This window comes from Emydura macquarii, unplaced genomic scaffold, assembly GCF_026122565.2.
Source record: "Emydura macquarii macquarii isolate MOO-44397 ecotype Brisbane River unplaced genomic scaffold, CSIRO-AGI_Emac_v2 contig_1790, whole genome shotgun sequence".
Classification (NCBI taxonomy): Eukaryota; Metazoa; Chordata; order Testudines; family Chelidae; genus Emydura; species Emydura macquarii.
In genome coordinates, this window is record NW_027131927.1 from 23,901,306 (window position 1) to 23,920,919 (window position 19,614).

The window sequence follows — 19,614 nt, forward strand, 5'->3', positions numbered from 1 at the left end:
TCAGAGGAGGACCCCTGTATTCCTAGGGAGAGGAGGTCGCCTTGCCCGGGAGCCAAGGGTACCTCACCATAGCAGTGGCCTTCTCCCTGCCCTAACACCAGGCTCATGGCCATCAATGCAATGGCCTGGACCATGGCAATTCTGGAACCCATGGAGATTCTCTACTGTGCCAGGATCATAGCAACAGTGATTGGTCTCAGGAACATCTGAGAGATGCTCATCCCCGGATTTGGACAAGGAATCAGACTAAGCAGAGAGGGCTTCGGTGATTCCCCTTGAGGAGGCTACCCCAGTTATGGAGGAACAGTCACCCACTCCTGGCTCTATCGTTGATTAAGGTGTACACATAGTGACCAGCTCAGCTTTTCACCCACATATTCAGAGCAGATCAGTCTTTTCCTGTGAGATGAGGGCCAGATTCCTGAAAAGCTCTTTCCGCAGGTCAGAGACCCAGTTCCCCCATGGGACCTCAACTTATCTCTGTCTAAACCCACTGGGCCCCCCTTTAAGCCTATGGCGACCTGCTCTCTTCTCCACTTGTCATGGAAAGTTGCCTTTCTGGTGGCAATTACATCAGCGAGATATGTCTCCAAAATCAAGGCCCTAACATCGGAGCCTCCCTATATTGTATTTTACAAGGATACAGTTCAGCTGCTCCCTCACCCTGCATTTCTACCAAAGGTAGTGTCACAGTTTCCTGTAAACCAAGACATCTTGGGGGTTGGTCTAGATGACCTCCTGAGGTTCCTTCCAACCCTAATATTCTATGATAAAATGATCTTCCTGCCAGTCCTCTTTCTGAAGCTGCACAGCTTTAGTGAGGAGAGACGCTTGCACACCCTGGACGTCAAGCAAGTCTGGCCTTCTACATCAAGAGAACTAAGCCCTTCTGGAAATCCACACAGCTCTTCATAGTGGTGGCCAAGCGAATGAAAGGTCTTCCAGTCTCATCACAGAAGATTACCTCTTGGATCACCTCCTGCATCCATACTTGCTATAAGCAGGCAAAGGTCACTCCTCCTGCCACTTTGACAGCCCATTTGACAAGAGACCAGGCTTCGGCAGCGGCTTTCCTATCCCAGGTCCCAAAACAGGACATTTGCAGGGCTGCGACTTGGTCTTCAGTCCACACCTTCACATCACACAACACTATCATGCAACAGACCCGGGACAATGTGGGCTTTGGCAGAGTGGTATTGCAATCGGCACATCTGTGAACTCCTGGAGCACCTCCAGAGGTCCTGCTTGTGAGTCACCTAGCATGGTGACATGAGCAAATACATGAGCAAGTACTCGAAAAGATTGGACAGTTACTAACTTTCTGTAACTGTTGTTCTTCGAGATATGTTGCTCATGTCCATTCCATGACCCACCATCCTTTCCCTCTATTGGAGTTCCAGCAAGAAAAGGGAGGAGGGGCCGGCGGCACCCTTATACCAGTGCATATACGTGCCACTGCAGAGGGCACTAGAGCCAGCCCTACGGATACCACTGAGAGAAAAATCTCTGGCACCAGTGCATGTGGCGCACATACACTCCTAGCATGGAATGGACATAAGCAACACATCTCAAAGAACAACAGTTACAGAATGTTAGTAACTGTCTTTTCCCTTCAGGAAAAAAAAATCCTCTGGTTTCTCAATTAAGGAGTTTGACAGACTGAGTGCCAAGTGAATATATTTAAAGCCACACAACTCTTATAAAGTGTCCAATCCTGTGAGGTACTGCACATCTCTTGAAGTCAATGAGAGTTGATGGCAATTGGTACCTCACAGGATTGAGCCCTATGCGTTTAGTTAGTACCAAGTGCTATGTGGGCAGGACAGATTGATTAACTCATTCAAATTTTGCAGTATTTCTTAAATAGTTTTTAAGTTTTTCAACCAGTTGATAATTTGACAAATATACACAAATGATTTCCACGGAACTTGTAATACATTTTAAAATTTTATTTACCCAGCTCTTTCTCGCTATCTCTTTGCCTGAGAAGCTGATGTTTTCTTAGAGGGAGCATCTGGACAATTGTTCCCCTCTCTCCCCCCAATTCTTTTTTCCTGTTTCCGTCTGTATCTTATTCCTGTTGAAATGACCTTGGGGCAATCTGTGTGGTTTCACTCTCCAGTGTGCTTTATTTTCCTTTTGGCAGGCGAGGCATATCACAAAACACAATCACTTACCATTAATGACTAGAAGGAATTTTTATATGCTTCAGCTTTGTGCTCTGTATAATTCATATTCATTAGCAACAAAACAACAAGAGCGGATTTAGAAATACTTGCTGTCACGAGCATCAGTCAGTAAATACTTTACTTTTTTCTTTTGGGGAAGGGAGAGGGTTAGCATTTCCACTCCATCTACCAGAACAAATCTCTTCTAGCAAAACAAGAGAAAATGTCATTTGGAATTCTTTAGAAGGAAACTGAAGTTTAGATTAATCAGCTGTGATCTGAATTTGCATGTTGTCATTTTCAGTATTTTTATTTTAACATTAGAAAATCAAATTTAGCTATATTGGCCTGCACTTTTACATGTGTTTTTAGAGCCTAAATGGTGGTGATCTGCTTTCAATAGGGAGAAGCGGAGAACGAGACTGATAGGAAGAAAATCAAGTTGGAGAAAGAAACCAAATCATTGTCATCTTCAAGTCACAAAGACTCCAGTAAAATGAAGTGAGTATAAAGTGGTGATATGCCTGAAAAAGGAATGAAATTGAGTTCTTTTAAAAAAAGGGTTTTGTTGAGGAGCTGCTTTCCCTTGTCATACCTGCAAGTATGGTATTGCTTAATGTGATATATATGCTATCTGAAATGTAATGTGGTACACATTTATATTTACAGCTTTGTGCCAACAGCATATACACATACGTTTAAAAATCTGGACCTGAGCCCTTTGGACTATCTCAGGACAAAATAATAAAAGAATGTTTTGTTTTTGTTTTCCTCCTTTTCCTTGCTATCTGCAGTTTCTTCCCACCATCTTTCAGCCTCTGCAGTCATTTTTATTATTTGGAAGCTGTGCATGCAAAGTTTATAATAATACTCATAGCAATTTTTTATCTGGATTGCAGTGCTTTACAAACAGTTAAAGGCACATAATCCCTCCATGAGAGAGGATGGTACAGAACCCATTTTACAGATGCAGAAACTGAGGCAGAAATCAATTAAGTCCCCAGATCACACAGGGAGTTGGGGCTACAGCAGGACAGAGAACCCAGAAGCTGTGATTGCCAGTTCCCTGACTGACCAATAGCTCTGTCTTTAGAGGAGAGGCTTCTGGCATGCTGTGAACTGTCTTTGCTCTCTAAGACTCCAATTAAGCAAGCACTTAAGCATGTTCTTAACTTTTAAACACATGACTTCTATGGAACTACTAAAATGTTTAAAGTTAAATGTGTGCTGCAGTGCTTTGTTGGTAAAGAACTTGGTCATCTAGTTGCCTCAGATTTCCTTGATATGTCTGTCTGGTTTTTAGTTTGGTTCTGATATGGAGACCACACTTGTCTTTTTAGTTGGTGATAACCTAATGATGGACAAAAATCAGGTGTTACTGGTGATACTATTAGATCTGTCAGTTGCCTTTGATACCGCTAACCATGCGGTTTTGGCAACTTGCCTACAGACCCTAGCTGGTCCCCACTCTTTCCTGTCCTAGAGGTCACAGATGGTGGTGTTGGATGATTGAACCATGTGTTCTGAGTGACTTGTGGGTTCTGAAGGGCTCTGTTCTGTCACTCTTTGCATATTTGAGGCTGCTGAGGAGACAGTGGGAAGATGTGGGCTGTGCTGTCCTCAGTACACGGATGACGTGCAACTCTCTTGCTTTAATCAGACCCAGATGGTGCAATGTCTTTGCTTTTCTCAGTGCCCTGCCTTGATTGGGACTTGAATGAGAGTAGACCAGCCAAAGTCTTATCCAGAAAACAGATACTTTTTTTAGTAGAGTGGGAGTGGTTCCTACTTCCAGTTTGTCAATCTCTTACCCAAAAGATTCCCAATTTTGCGGTGTCTTTTGTACCCTGAATACTTCAGGAGTCCCAGGTAGCATTAGTATCCAAAAATGTCTTTCCTCAGCACCCAGCATTGTAGTTGCAATGTTTCTCTTGGATTTGTCAAAGTTGTCCATGCCTTTGTAACTCAACCAAATTGTTGCAATGCACTTTGCATGGGTGCTGATCACTTGTATGCTACAGCTAGTGCAGCATGCAGCTACCCATCTGCTTGGCAGCATTAGCTGAAGGGGGCTATAACACCAAATCTCTAGCAGCTGAAGTGGCATCTATTAGTTTGAATTGGACCCAAAAGTAATTGACTTTGATCTATACACGTCTTCATGGCTTGAGTCTAGCTATCTGAGACTACTGCCTCTCTGCAGGGAAAACGCTAAGGCAGTTGATATTGAGTGAGGTCTCTGCACTGACAGTCCCTGTATTTAAATGTCTAGATGTTTGCAGCAGGGCATTATTAGTGGAAGGTCTTCAGGTTCTGGAATGTTGTTCTCCCTTGGGCCCAACAAGAGCTAGAGGTTCTTTTAGGGAATGGTACAAAGCCATGTCTTGTCTCTTCTCCTGAATGCGATAGGCTTGAATGGGTTGGTTATTTCGGTATTTTCTTTTGGACTCCAGTCAGTAAAGATCTTGGGGCCAGATTGGCTGGTCCACGCCAGATGTCTTGTGCCTCTTTGACAACCCAAAGAAGCTGCAAGGTGTGAACGCCAGTGGCCAGTTAAGTGAGGATTATAGAAGTGGCATACAGCTGCCAGAGTTCACCGATTTAAATCTGGCTTGTGATGATGAGAGACTCTATAAACATATGGTAACTAGGACTGGCCGAAAGACAAGAATTCTGTTTTCAAAAAAGGTTTAAACATTTGTGTCCATTCTGCACTGGGATGAAAATGAGACCTCATGAAATTTTTCACCCAAAACAAAACAAAACAAACAAAAAAGAGAGATTGAGTGTGCCACTTCAGAATGGCCTGTAATCAGGCCCAGAGAATGATTCAGGGCAGGGACTTCACCCTGGGTCTCATGTGCTAGGTGAGCACCCTGGCGATCGGGCTATAGACTGAGTCAGTCTCTGTCTGTCTCTCTCTCAAATTCCATCCTGGATCTCAGAAACCATCCAATGAACGTTTGTTTTGACGAAGTAGCATTTTCCAATGGAAAAATGTTTTGTCAAAAAATTCCAAACTAATGCTAGTGGTAACCTCACTCCCTAACCTATAGAACAAAACTGGTAAATCCCTGTCCCTTGAACTAGGTGTCTCTATTTTAGCAGTTCTGTGCAAGCTAATTTAACTGGCTAGTCTTCACTTCATCTTAATTTTATGAAAGGATATGATCTGAGATGATGAGGAATATCATCTGACGCTAGGGACAGAAGATGCATTCTGCCAAATAAGAGAGGTCAGTGCTGGGGTAAGCCACTTCAAAGGAACTACATGCTGTGGTAGTTTGCACCATTCAGGAAGTCCTTTTCCAGAGATTCTAGTCTCTCATGCATCCCTGAAAAAGGAAGAAATGGGAAGGTGGCTATGTTTTGGGGTGTTTGCTCTTCTTAAGCCCCCCAAGCCATTTAGCTATAAAACTTTTCTCTAATAACAAACATGACGTTTTATCTTTATTGCTGCTTCAGAGATAATTTTCCTGCATGTTGTTGACAGTTGAGGACATGTTTTCTAAATGGCCAGAAAGTCCCTAAAGTTTCCTCATGCTTTGATGGATTCTTTTTTAGTTAGTCATCTCACATTTCCAGAGTCTCCAGCTGAATAAACAGAATCATTACACCATGTAATTAACTTTTTAAAGCCTTTTTATATACCATGAACACCCTAAATGATAAGTTCATTTTCCATCTCCAGAGTGTCCAAATTTCCATCCGAGACACTGAAGAAAGAGCTCCTGCTTCCACCGCCACTGCCACCAATGTCCGCCACTCAGCCTGCACAGAAGCCAGCCAAGATGGCACAAAAGAGATACAAGGGTGAGAGCAGTACCTGCAGCCAGCCGCCTGCCACAAATAACGGCACTGCCAAGAGCAAGAGCTGCCACAAGGATTCTTCATCCTCCAAGCATAGGAAAGTGGAAGGGAAGCATTCCGAACATTCTAAGAGCAACAAAGGAGGTGTAAGTTGTTAATGGTGGAGCATTTAATGCTAGCAATGAGTGCTTTGCCATTCTATTCAGAAACGTTCTTCTCTTTTCCTTAACGTTTTTAAAGGACAAGCTATGTGAATGAGTGACACTGTGGGTTTTTACACACTTTTTTTTTCTCACTCAGTTGTTGTTAGCCTGTCTAGCAAAATCTTGCTGACCAAAAATCAGCATGCTCTCCCCAGTGGTATAAAAAAGCAGAGACTGGGCTGAGGTTTCTGATTACAAAGACTTCATTGTTTATTACAAAATACACTGCTTGTTTATTATTTGTAATGATTTGTACTTTGTTAAAACGACAGATAACAAAATAAAGCTGAGATTGTACTGCAGCGTCTTTGCTTTTCCATTGTTTGCTAATTTTACTTGCTAATTTGCAAAATGCACTTATTTATAATAGGTTTTTAAGTCATTTATATGACTTACTAAGAATTCGCTGTTCCAGAAAAATGTCCTTTGAGGGGGGACATCTGCTCGTTGAGACTAAACTATCCAGCAACTTCAGTTGTGCAATAGGGGTCTGATCCAAAGCCCAGTGACATCAATGGGGGTGTTTACATTGACTTCATTGTACTTTGTAACAGCCCCTAGGTGACCTGTGCTGTTAAAGGCAATTTAACTTGATGCTTTCCATAAAGTTTCCCATCTATCTTCATTCTACTAGTGAGCAAATAATTAGGAGGATGAATAAATTTAAAAGATGATGTTTGGGTTATAGGGCCACGTTTTCAGTAGTGGCCTTATTTTTGAGTAGGCACATTTATAGGCGCAATCTTTGCGTATGCAAAATCAGCCTATTAAAAAAATTTTTTTTGGCTTGAGGTCCCTTTAAAAAGCAGGCCTCTGTTATTGAATAGGACCTGGGTTTGAGTTCGTATGTATTATTTCTAAAATTGTTTCACAGCAGAGTTGATGAGTCTTGTGGATAATTCTCAGTGTTTTCAGGTTATAAAATCCACGTTATGTTGCCATTTGTGTTTGGATGGATATGTGTAATCCTGGGTTTGTTCATTTGTTTGTTTTTAGAAGGTGTGGGCAGTTGCACTGTTCAGCTTCAGATGTCTGTTTTAACTCTGTGCTATTCTAGAGTCTTCAGCTATTAACTTAAATTCAGCATCTGCTGTCTCACACCCTCAGGTTAAGCTAGCAAGGGTATGAGTGGAGTAGATGGAATGGAGTAGATCTTGTTTGTACCAGACTTTGCTAGAGGCCGAGAAAACAGGGTTGTTATCAGCCTTAGTGTTGCCTTAATTCACTGTTGCATTGTCCTGCTAAATACAGCTCTAGGTTCAGTAGCAAGGAAAACCTGTTACGTAATTTCTCCCCTTCAGGAAAAGTTCACATTATGTTGAAAATTACAAGCAGTCGTGTAAGAATGCATGTTTCTGCCTCCTTTACAGAGAGAGAGAGAGAGAGAGAGGAAAATATATTCTGGGATTGATTAATCATTTTCTTTTTTAATTTGGGAACCCAAAGCTTTTAAAACTGCTTTTGATTACAAATTCCTTGACTTGTTCTTCTCTGCCTGATGACTTCCCAGGGACCTTCAGGAGATGTCAAAAAACCTTTCCCGGTGCCTTCTTTGCCAAATGGTATTTCCAAGCCAAGGAGACCTCAAATCAAGTTGGAAAAGTAAGGTTTTTCTTTATATCATCCTCTCCTTCACACCAGTCATGTCATCTTCATTGTCCTTTGAGTACCTTAACTTTGTGCCAGATATGAACTTCTTGTCCTCAATTTCAAGTCTCTGCACAGTGCTACCTCTGCTTAGATCTCTGCTCTCACTTCCTCCCTGAGTTGTATCCTTCTCCCAGTCACGTCTCTCGGTCACTTATTATAGTTTCCCTTTTGTTTAGGACTTTATTTTCCTTGTATCCTTATGATCTCCCTGTCTCCATTCAGATCTCTCCCTAAAACGTGCTGCTTTCCTGTAGCCAGTGTGTGGGTAACCCAGCAGAGACTTCCCGTTTATTTAAAAAAAAAAAAAAAAATTTTTTTTTGTCTCCCTTTTTCTCACAGCAGCTCTAATGTGGAGAGCAGCCAGTGTAGAAATTACACATCATTTGAGAAGGAAATCACCCTTCCTGAGCTGCCTTTGTGTGCATCCGTGAACATTGTTTTTTATTTGACTGAATTATGAGACTTTGAAAATTGCACTATTTATCCATGAGCAGTGCGATTTGTGTGCTTTTTAGCTCAGGCTGAGAAATAGTCTCTGCAGAGCCCTGCTTATTTCTCTGCTAGTTTTATGAGTACACAGTGGGCTGTGCACACTTTATACAGCAAATACATTAGTCCAATGCATGGAGGTGTACGTGGCTGGAAGTATGCATTACAAAACATGCATTAAACAAGGCAGGGTTCTATAAGAGCCTCGTTCACTGTGTATCTTGCATCCAAATGAGTTTAATGGACTCTGGCTGGAATACCTAGAATAGCGAACAGTACTACAAAGTGTTGCACATGCAAAATAAAAGGTGGTAGAAAGATACGTATGCTGTATTGTATTTGAAAAGCAAGACAAGATCATTTAATTAAATTAACGCGCACACGCAGGAGGGCAGAGTTAAACTTGTCTTTCCAATGTAAGCTAGAATTTCCTGACTTTTGAATACCTAAGAGTGCAACCTGAACGTTCTTCTAACATAGCTCTCATAGGCTGTCCTTGAGATCTAGACTGCAAGCTCCTCCAGCAGGAACTTGATTTCTGTGCATTGCCAAACAGCCTGACAGTATTCAGTTGGTGGTGATGATAATTCTTTAAATAATTAGAGCAGCAGCCCACACAGCAGTTACAGGATCCTTGTAATGTGATGTTAAAATTGCCACTCACTCCATCTTTTTGTTTTGTGTCTCTCTCCTCTCCCTCACCCCTAATAATTCAGACAACATCCGATGGAGTATCACATAGAGGAGGCCAAAAGACTGAAGCACAAAGCTGACACAATGGTAAGTCTCGGCCTTGTGCTGGAAGTGTTAAAGGGTTTTCTAAACAAACCTGGGGCTTTCTTATGAAGGTGGGCTTTTTGCACATATTCTGTGTTCATTCTTTCCTTCCCACCTAGTTCTCTGTGCCTATTGGTCAAGATACAGCCTACTACTCTCAGGACACATGCCACGAAATCCTATCTTGCAGGGTCAAGAAGTTCAAAATAGATTAATTCTGTGTTAAATTCAGTTGTCACATTCAAATCTAGTATATACAGAAAGATCTGTTCATATTATTCTCAGTTAAATGAAGAGCTCTTAATTTTTTTTTTTTTTTAAGTGAACGTGGCTTATATCCACTAAAGTCTGAGCTATGTCAAGATTAGGTCCTTTGACCTGATATAGAAAATGAGTCCCACAAAACACAATTGAAAGTCAATATGACCAAGTTCAAACCTGTACACATTTGTACAAGGTTAGCAGGTCTGTTTGCTTTGCAAAACTGTCACAAAGCCCTTGAAAGATGGACTGGATTGAATAGTCAGTTTTAAGACAGCCTACTATTTGAAATTATAATTATGCTTCTCGTAAACAAGAATGAAAATGAGCTCTGTAACTGTGATTACCTGGATTTCTCAGAGGTGTGTTTAGCTTAATGACATGCATAATTAAACATACTTTTTGTTCATTGTTATGTACAATCAAGTAACAGGAGCATTTGCCCTCTGTAATGTATCTGTAAAATAAAAATTCAGGGATTTATTTGTTTATAACTTTCAGATGCTTCCGCTAAAATAGACAAACTGGAGGGATCTAGCCAGTTCCTTTCATCTCAGAAGATCCTTTATAAAAACACTACTTAGATCAGAAGTGAAAATGATTTACGTTCTATCCTAATCCTAATTTCTTCCTACTTAAAAAATAATGCTGAGATTTTTTCAAAGCTCCCTAGAGGATTTGGCACCATTAAAATTAAATGGAAAATAGCCATCCAAATCCCTTATTCCTGGCTCTAGCTAATGCTTTTAAGGCCTGGGGTTTTCTTCCTATTGACAATTATGGCAAAAGTCTCATTTGAATTCAGTAGTGCAAGATCAGGCTCTTAGTTCCTCACTTTCATAGCACCAATTTCACACTTTGTGTATATTAATTATGCCTTTTTATTATTTTATTCACAGCACAACACTTTTGCACCTAAAAACTAAATAGTGGGGTAGGGGAAGGATGTGGGAATAAGAAATGAACTTGAAAAACATAGTAGATTAAGAAGAAACCAGACATACTAAACAGTACATATTGGGTTAATTATCCAGGTATCAATAGGTTATGGATGCAGTCTGACATAACATAACACATCTTGTTGTCCTTTTCAGTTTATGTTGTCCTCTTAAAATCTGCTGTTGTATCGTCCCTCGATATTATATGCAGTTCAACCTTCTATCCATTATGTATCGTGTTTCCCATCATATTCTGGAAAGTCGTTGACGATTCTATCATGTGTCATGCATTGCTGAAGATATACTGTAAAATGCATGAAAATACGTGCACACTAGCAGAGAGTGGAATAAGTATTTGACACAGACGTGTATGCATGCGAGTGCGTGTGTTGAAAGCACTGCTTGCGGTGTAAGGTACATTATTGCCAACATCAAGTGCTCAAAAATCATGAGGTAGGCACTTAAAACTATCGATTGGCTTAAAATATGACATTTTACAAAATACATTTTGATTTCTCTAGTTTCTGAGCTTTAGGGTGTCCTCGCTACATGTTTTCAAGCTTTTCTCTGCAACCATGAGGGCTAGAAATTTACTTTCGAAAAGTGGAAGCTGAGATTCTCAAAATCTCTTGATTCCAACAGCTGGGGCATTAAGATAAACTCCAAAAATTTTGAATCTCAGGATGGAATAACAGGAGTTGGTAGCACTAGAGGAAGAAGGAGAGGGGTTTTGGAGGTCTGACAGACATGTGTCTATGTAATAATTTAAGGATATTGATATGTGACCTAGTTACTGGGAGAGGCTATATAACTTGTATTAGGGTAGTGCAATGTTCATTATATACCTGTGATGCTCAAATTCAGTGGGATCTATGCTGGAAGACAACACAATGACTTCCCATATATGAACACCTTTGAGAAACAGTGGGGGCATGCTGTTAGCTTCTGGGATCCTGTGTCCTGTCTTCAACAAGTTGGAAGCCTTGTTTTGCTGGGAGCCTGGAGATCCTCTAAGCAATTAAAAAGCCCTTCTCAGGAGAAGGAAGGCAATTGTAAGAAGCACAATTGAGAGAGAGAGGCTGACACAAACAGATTCTGCAAAGGGATGTGTCTGAAGGAGTTAAGCCTTTTCAGTCCCTGGGGATGGTAAGACTTAGGGAAAAGATGGTGTGTGTACAAACTGGTTTATTGTTATTTAATGTGGTTTTTTCCTTCTGAAATGCTATTGTTCTAATAAATAATACTTTGCATTAAGAAGGCTGTCTAGTCCCTGGTTACCTGAAGGGAACAGAACCACAGGGTCTGGGAAGCAGTGAGACCTGCTGAGGTAGATCATAGAAAACTGCACCAGTCTGGAAGTGGGAGAATCTCATGATTCCACCTTGAGAGAGGTGATGGGGTGAGATCCGAGACCTGAGTGAGATGCCCCCAAAGAAACCCATTAGCATAAGAACTGTGACGGGATGACAGGAGATAGGGGGAAACTGGAATATGTGCTCCAGCTGCATTGCACTGCGCTAGTGATGCAAAGCATCTGAAAACCTATTTTAACTGTCCATTATCCTCTGGCTGTTTTGTACTGCTCCAGAGTAGCAAAAAGCAGTCGGATTTTATCAGTGAAAATGTACATAACATTTTTTAAAAAACTTAATATTTTCAAAATATTCCATGGTAGCATTTTCTTTGGTTTCTTTGTTTATGGTGCATGTCTGACATTTTTAATTGAAAAGGAAACCAAGAAAACTCCCAGAAAAATATCTGTTAAAATGAAGTTAAAGTTGAGAGTGCTTGTCAGTAATTTAGGATAAAATACATTTCAAGGTTATTACAGTTATCTCAAACCAAGCTGATCACAAGTGTATGCTGCTGCAAAAAGTGCCTTCACAACAGAAGACAGTATTTAAAGACATTAACTTATTCCTGCAAAAATGTGTACATATTTGTATTTCTACATTTGCATACACAGCTACCATATCTGAGCATATAATTTTTCATTTGGATATACAAAAGGCAGTTTGAATGTGCTCAATTAAAATTTATATTCACATCTGATCCGCAAACATGGTCTGTGGATATAAAGCAGATACCTGTGTACAAAAGTGGTCATCTGTAGATTTGCAGGGCTCTAGATACAAAATTTGGATCCGCATCCATCCACAATCTGCAAACATGTCCGCAGATGCTGTGATAAAGTGGATATCCACAGATTTACAGGGTTCTACCAAGTTGTGCATGAAGTCTTGATAACTGCATGTGCAAATGCAGGTGCACTAATTCATATGGAATTGGGTCTCTCACTTTTGGCTCTTAGCATGCAGGCTTCTTGGATTATAAAGGATTAAACATCTTTTCAGAATAAGAAAATCCACCAAACTACTTTACTGTAAAACTTCATAACTTAAGCACTTGCAAGTAAAGATAAATGCAGCATTTTCTTCCAAAAGCAGGATAAATTTCAAACCATATGACAAACCTATTGTGTGGGGTATTTTCCCAAATACATAATTTGAGAATAAAATTAAGCTATGATGTTCCAAAAGTTTATATAATAGTGTTAATAGCAAGCAAAGAACATATTTATTGCTTAAACATGAATGTATGTTTGACACATGTTCTCTTTAAATTCAAAGCTAAAATTCCACTGGTGTAGTGGATTTACATTCTCTGGGCTCTCCCTCATTTAGAATTGTTCTTCTCTTTTCCCAGGGTGGTCTTGCTAAAAAGACATTGGAGAAGAAAGGAGATAGGTGTATCATTTTGTATGAATATCATATGTTTTTCAGTTTAGCTGCTTAATATTCTTCTGGCTCACTGCAAAAAGTTAAATCAAAGGAGGCTCTTGGGGGGAAACAAGCATGAAATGAAACAATGCCAGAGATAAGGTATCTCCAGAGAGAATACCAAGAGTCCTTAAAAGAACAATGGATGAACCAGTCATTGGAAAATACCTACCTGCCTATCACCAGAAGGGTGACACACTTATTTTTCCAAGGCCAGAGATTAATGTCACAAGAACACTAAGGTGTTAAAACGCCTGGCCTAGTGAGGGAACGGGCCCCAGCTTCTTAGGGAGAGAGACTGAGACAGGCAGTGGAAATAAGACGGGGACTCTGAAGGATGTGTCTGAGACATCTGGGCCCACCCAAGTTCTCAGAGAGTTGGTGAGCTGCAGACAAGTTCTAGGTACATGGGCCTTCATAGGTTTAACCCTCTCTCCCTGCTTGCTGCATACCTTTGGGCACATGGACAAATATGCTTGTTTGGAAGGAGCTGTTCTGAGTCACTTTAAACAGATGCTGATCGCAGGCACACAGATAAGAGTATCTTGCAGGTTTCAGTTGCAGTTCGGCCTGTCGTATTAAGTTTGGAATGGGTGCTGCCACACAGAGATCCAATCCATGAGTGGTAAAGCCTAGGATTTTCCTGGAGAGAAGTAAAGGCAGTGCTACCATCAGTTACTAGAGAGATTGTAAGGGGGTATAAGACGCTGCTTTCCCTGTAACCCTGGCAGGATGGTGTGACGTAGGGGTTGTTGTAGCTGTCCAATCTTCAGTGGGCTGAACTGCAGAGTTCCACTCTGTGAAGAGTGCAGGTTGAGGCTGTTACTTGGAAAGAGCCTGGAGGAGAGATCACAGGTGCAGCTCACTTCTGAGATGTCACAGACATTTTTATTGGGATCAGAGTTCAAACTCCTTGGTTAATGTTCTGAGGCCACACTTCTCTTTCTGTCCAAACTGTGCATAACTAAGCAAAGAGAAGGCATAGATATGGCAAAAAATTAATGAAGAACCATAATTTTTCCTGTTGGCTAACCATGAACACCTTCTTCCCAACAGATAGACAAGGTTGCGAAGGCATTTCAGTACTTGGAGGCTGCCCTTTCCTTCATAGAGTATGGAATTGCTATGGAATCTGATGCACTAACACCAAAATCAGCATACTTGATATTCACAGATACCATAGATCTCCTCAAGTAAGTGTAAAGCCATTTCAGTGCCACAGCATGGTTTTTTAAAATTTTTTCCCCATTTATTACATGTATTAAATTAGTACTGGGAGACCCGGTCGTGATCGAGGACCCCATGGTGCTAGGTGCTGCATGATAGTGCAAGGTAGTGGAGCAGTTGATACTGGACTCAATTAATAAAGAATTAAAGGAGAGTAATATAATTAATGCTAATCAACATGAGTTATGGAAATAGATCCTGTCAGACTAACTTGATACCTTTATCAACCAAATTTATAATCTCATCAAAAAAAGCAAATAGTGTTAATATAATGCACGTAAACTTCTGAAAGGCGTTTGACTTGGTGTTACATGACATTTTGATTAAGAAACTAGAGAGAGATAAAAGTAACATGACCCACATTAAATGGATTAAAAAGCCTGGATAACTGATATGTCTCAAAATGTAACAGTCAGTGGGAAATCCTCTAGTGGGTTCCCACAGGGATCGGTTCTTGGGCCTACTCTTTCCTGCCAATACATTTATAGCAAGCTCTCCTAGCCACGTTCCCTTTTTTTGTTTGCTGTTATTTTGCAAGTGGGGATTTTGCAATTACAGTAGACTTCTCGTATGATGGAGGTGAGTTACCCCATAAGTTGAAGGAAGCATGAATCGTATAGAAATACATCAGTTATCACTTAATCCGTGTGCAGTCAGTGTTTGGTAAATGTTTCCAGTCCTGATCTAGCTTCCTTTTCTAGAGCTGGTTGGAAAAGACCAATTTTTCCTGGGAACTTCTTTAATTCAATTTTTTTTTCTCATTTTCTTTCTAAAATATGTGTGGGGTTTGACCTAAAAACAACATATATTGCTGAAAAGCTTTGTGGGTTTTTTCCCTTGGAAAAAAATGGAATATTTTGATCAAAAAATTTTTCTGCAGAACTGCTGCCTACCCCGTCAGTCCCCAGTCTGTAGCTGTGCATGGGATTCTTCCGTCCTAAGTGCAGGACTCTGAACTTATCCATGTTGAACCTCATCAGATTTCTTTTGGCCCAATCCTCCAATTTGTCTGGGTCACTCTGTATCCTATCCCTACCTTCCAGGGTATCTTCCACTCCCCCTAGCTTAGTGTTATCTGCAAACTTGCTGAGGGTGCAATCTACCCCAATGTCATTAATTTTCTTTTTGTTTTCTTATAGATTTATAATGACATTAAAACCCTTTTCAGATACCTCGGCGTCTGCACATGAAAAAATCTTTGCTGTTTTGTGGTATGTGGCTATTCCTCTTCCTCTCCTCAGTTGCAACACTTTATATTCTCTTTTTGAACCTGCAAGACCTTTTATTCTGAGGGGTGAGGGGTTGGGTTAAACTGATATTGTCAAGTTTATGCAGAAAAAAAAATTAGTAGAGTGAATTCTCAAGTATCTCCTTTTAAAATGAACTGGAATATCAGTAGGGAACAATGTGTGTAAGGTTGAGGTTCTAACTCTCACTTGATATACTGGCCACTTGAGTCCACAAAGGCTTAAATTGAGGGTGAAATGTGATTTTGGCTGACAAGGTTTCTAAGCTGTGTAATTGAAGTCACAGTTGAACATACCCAAGACAGCTCTGGACACAGGGTATATTAGGCCTATAACACCTGTTAGGAGTTGTGCGTCTACTTCCGTGAGGCTGAAAACATGACCCTGACTGTTCCTATATTTCCCCCCTGACATGATCATCTCAGAGTGTCTATCTGGGGTAATTGGGGGGAGGAAGCACAAGCTTTCTTTAATTTGCAGTAAAATGGATGTGTATGTCCTCAGGCTCTACAAGATGAATTGCTACTGGCGTGGCATAGACTGTTCTGACACTGATTCCTGGTTTTTGTTCACAGCATGCGCTGCCAGTCCATTCTGCACATGGCAATGTTTCGTTACAAAAAAGACACTGCAGTAAAGTATTCCCGTACCCTCAATGAACACTTCAAGGTAGGGTATAATTGGATTATTTAGTAGACTTCAAATTAGCTGCAAGTATTCAGTATAGGTCAGTGTGAAACCTAAATCTAACTACACTTTTCTTCTTTGCTACAGAATTCTTCCAGAGTCACACAAGCACCTTCTCCTTGTGTTGCAAGGTATTATTTAAAATACATAATACAATCTTTCTCATAATGTATTAACAGAAGCAGTAGCCTAAACATTTGAATTGCAGACTTTTTTTCGCAAGGGGGTTGAATGTATTGATTCTCTTCCAGTTTTATGGGCTGGAATAATATTGTTAACTTATTTATCTGCTTATTTCTTTCCCTCACCTCAACTTATTTTAGTTGATAGATTTGTTTGTTTTACAGATAATATAAACGCACTGTGTGTCTCACACATTATTGTCAAAGGATCAGGGAAACAGAGAATGTATTAGACACTGTAGAGCTCCCTTTGTTTTTTTTAATCCTTGTCCTGGGTTAATAGACATAGAGGACAGATGAAAGCTGTTGGATTTTCTTCCTCTTGGCACTTGCAAATGTAAATCTGTCATCCCTCCTGTCCCCCCATACAGATGTTGTACTACTTGCTGTAGTACATGTTAAATTTTAGATTCGCTTTTAGCTGGTGTTTTGACACTTTCTTGTGAATTAATTCTGTCAGAAATGTTGTTGTTTTTTAAAATTTGTTGCTGATTATTGATGCTTTTTGCCACTTTTGTGTGTCTGCCTCAGAGTTGCTGTGGATGTGGCAGCAAAAGTAACATAAAAGCTGTTTTACAAATTAATGCTTGACCTGATTTTCAATAATCTAGGCATGCACTTAAAGCAATTGCATTTGCAAATAAGGGATATGTGCCAGCAAATGGCCAAGTGTGCATCTTACTGGCAATTTGTAAGCAAATTAGACATTTGTGCATATTCAGTTGTGGCAATTGCCATGTGCAAGCTAGGCATGTAATTCCATGAATACTCTTTGAAAATATTTTGAAAGAATGCTCATGTATTATAATACTGGTTCTGAAAGCACCATCACTCCTACCACAGCTTGTCACAATGTTAATTAGACTGAAAGTGTCTCAAGGAAAGTGGTGGAAACCCCATCATTTGAGTAACTTAAAACTGGACTAGGTGAAGCAATGGGGAGTATATAGTAGTGCAACTTTGCACAGTTTGTGGAGGATGGACTAGCTGACCAAATAGCTAGCTGTTCTGTCTCAAGCTTCCGTAAACACAGATGCAGATCTGCAAAGTGATGTGGATTGAGATACTAATTTTGAATAGCTATCAAAAAGCCTAAACTCTTTAATGAAGAGACCATGCTTGCCTGAAATGGGAATCATTAGCCAAAATACTTAAATAACGAGGCCAAGATTTTCAAAAGTGAGCACAGGTTGAGTGCCCAAGTTGGGACTTTGAGTGGGTGCTCAGCACTTTCTGAAAATCAGGCACCTTGAAGGTGTCTTAAGTTGAGCACCCAAAATCACAAGTCACTTTAGAAAATCTTGGCTTCACTTTTTAAGTAAGCAATGCATTTGGTGCTATATCTTGCCTGTCTTGGTGGTGAACACACTGTAGCCCTCAGCCTTTTACTTCACAGCTGAGCATGTGTATATAACACCAGAACTCTTCTGTTTTTATGAGCCACCCACCATCAGACAATCTAGGTGTTTTGTTTTAAGGTCTTTTGTTACCTTAAAGCTTCATGATGTTGTCTTCTTCCTCAGAAGCACAGGCACACCTTCTCCTCTTTCCCCGATGCCCTCTCCTGCTAGTTCTGTGAGTTCCCAGCCAGGATCAAATGCTAGCAACTGTGGCAGTGGGGCCATTGGTTCTTCAATCAACACCCTACATAATATCCCAAGCATAACCTTTTCCTACGTCAACATCACTTCCTATATCCTCTATGCCTATGATATTTGGGAGCAAGCTGATGCACTAGCCAGGAAGAATAAGGGTAAGGTTTATTTCCTAGGCTTCTCAGTCTAATATTGTGCTTGTTTGGAGACACTTTTTTTAAAACTCCTAACACCCAGGGCAGCAAACTGCCTGAAAGAGGGACATTTTAATCCAAAGAAAATCAGTATTAAAATAAACCAAGGTGTTTATGGTACATGTGCATGTTATTGGTATAATGTGTTTGCTTCTGATGTATGATGTTTGTTCTAATGTAAAAGGTGTCTTCGAAAGACTGATCAATTTAAAATAAAGGGTAAAGCAATTTAAAGTGGTAAAAATCAAGCTCACCATTTAAAGGTGAGCTGCAAAACTCTTTCCGATTTGTTCACTTTTTCAGCTTATCGATTCTTGGTCTATGAAGATCCATTTCTGCTGTATTTATTTTTGTCTAAGCTCCTGTTTTCATTTTTTTTTTTTTTTTAACATTAAAAACAGTGGCTCTGGCCTCTCTTCATAGAAGTACCTGCATGAGCAGGGCTTGAGCATTGGCCCCCTACTGACATCACTCCTGTTTGCATGCTAAGTCCTTGAAAATAGGATTCCCTAATCTCTGTTACACTCTTTACTCAGACATTATCATGGTGAAATTTATGTTGCTGTGTCTCAGCACAGATAGTGAGAGAGGAATAAAAGTTCAGATTATGGTCAGTAGTTAACATGGGGCTTGTGATGTAATTTTTCACAGAAATGCAGGCTGCAGAGGGCAAAAGGATGTGTTAAAAGGCAAACTTGAAGAAGGAATAAAAGTAAAAAGTGCCGTGTCTTGTTAGAATACTAGGGGGACTTATAATATAAGTTGTTATGCTTAATCAGGCAGGGCAAAGTGTTAGAAAATGCTTTACAGCATTAGAAGTTTTCTATCTAAAGGACTACATCTTCACAAAAACCTACACTGTAAAACCAGTGTATTTCTATTGATAATAAGCCAGGATGTGAGCTAGGCATTGTGTATAACCCAAGGTAGATAATTATGAGAGAAGAGCCATGGGTAGAGTAACTCACTTAATGCTGGTCTCTTAACATAAGGAGAGGAAAGATTACAAGTATTTTGGTAGTAAATATTTCACAGGGAATTGATGTCTGCACAGAAAGACAATAAATATGTATGTTGTCTGTTCAGAATATTATGATGCCATAGGAATTTGTCAGAACTGAGCCATTAAGATCTACCATGTAAAAAATAGATGCCAAAGGAGGAGGCTTCTCAGATATTAAACGTGGGAGTGTGGGGGTGCAGAATGGGGAGAAAATAAAATTAATGGGCCATATGTTGGCCCCCTGCTTAACTCCTTTTACACCAGTGGCATGAAAGGAACAGGAAGTATAGGCAATTGCCTAGTGTTGGGAAATCCTCAGTGGATGTAGAACTGGCATAATTGGCTCCTGTGCCATGTCTGCAGTGTGTTCTGATGGTTCCCAATTAGTAGATGGATCTCATAA

General features: G+C 40.3%; 1 protein-coding gene across 4 annotated transcripts in view; it reads left to right on the plus strand.

Moving 5' to 3' along the window:
* AFF1 (ALF transcription elongation factor 1) overlaps positions 1-19,614 on the plus strand; it is a 170,510-nt gene that overhangs the window by 142,796 nt on the left and 8,100 nt on the right. For 3 of the 4 annotated variants that reach the window (XM_067557130.1, XM_067557133.1, XM_067557134.1), the window contains 9 exons: positions 2,572-2,669; positions 5,860-6,124; positions 7,692-7,783; positions 9,037-9,100; positions 14,133-14,269; positions 15,443-15,514; positions 16,126-16,219; positions 16,325-16,368; positions 17,943-18,172. In XM_067557130.1, the coding sequence (XP_067413231.1) occupies positions 2,572-2,669; positions 5,860-6,124; positions 7,692-7,783; positions 9,037-9,100; positions 14,133-14,269; positions 15,443-15,514; positions 16,126-16,219; positions 16,325-16,368; positions 17,943-18,172 (1,096 nt within the window). The remainder of the gene's footprint in view (positions 1-2,571; positions 2,670-5,859; positions 6,125-7,691; positions 7,784-9,036; positions 9,101-14,132; positions 14,270-15,442; positions 15,515-16,125; positions 16,220-16,324; positions 16,369-17,942; positions 18,173-19,614) is intronic. The other variant, XM_067557132.1, reaches the window with a different exon arrangement.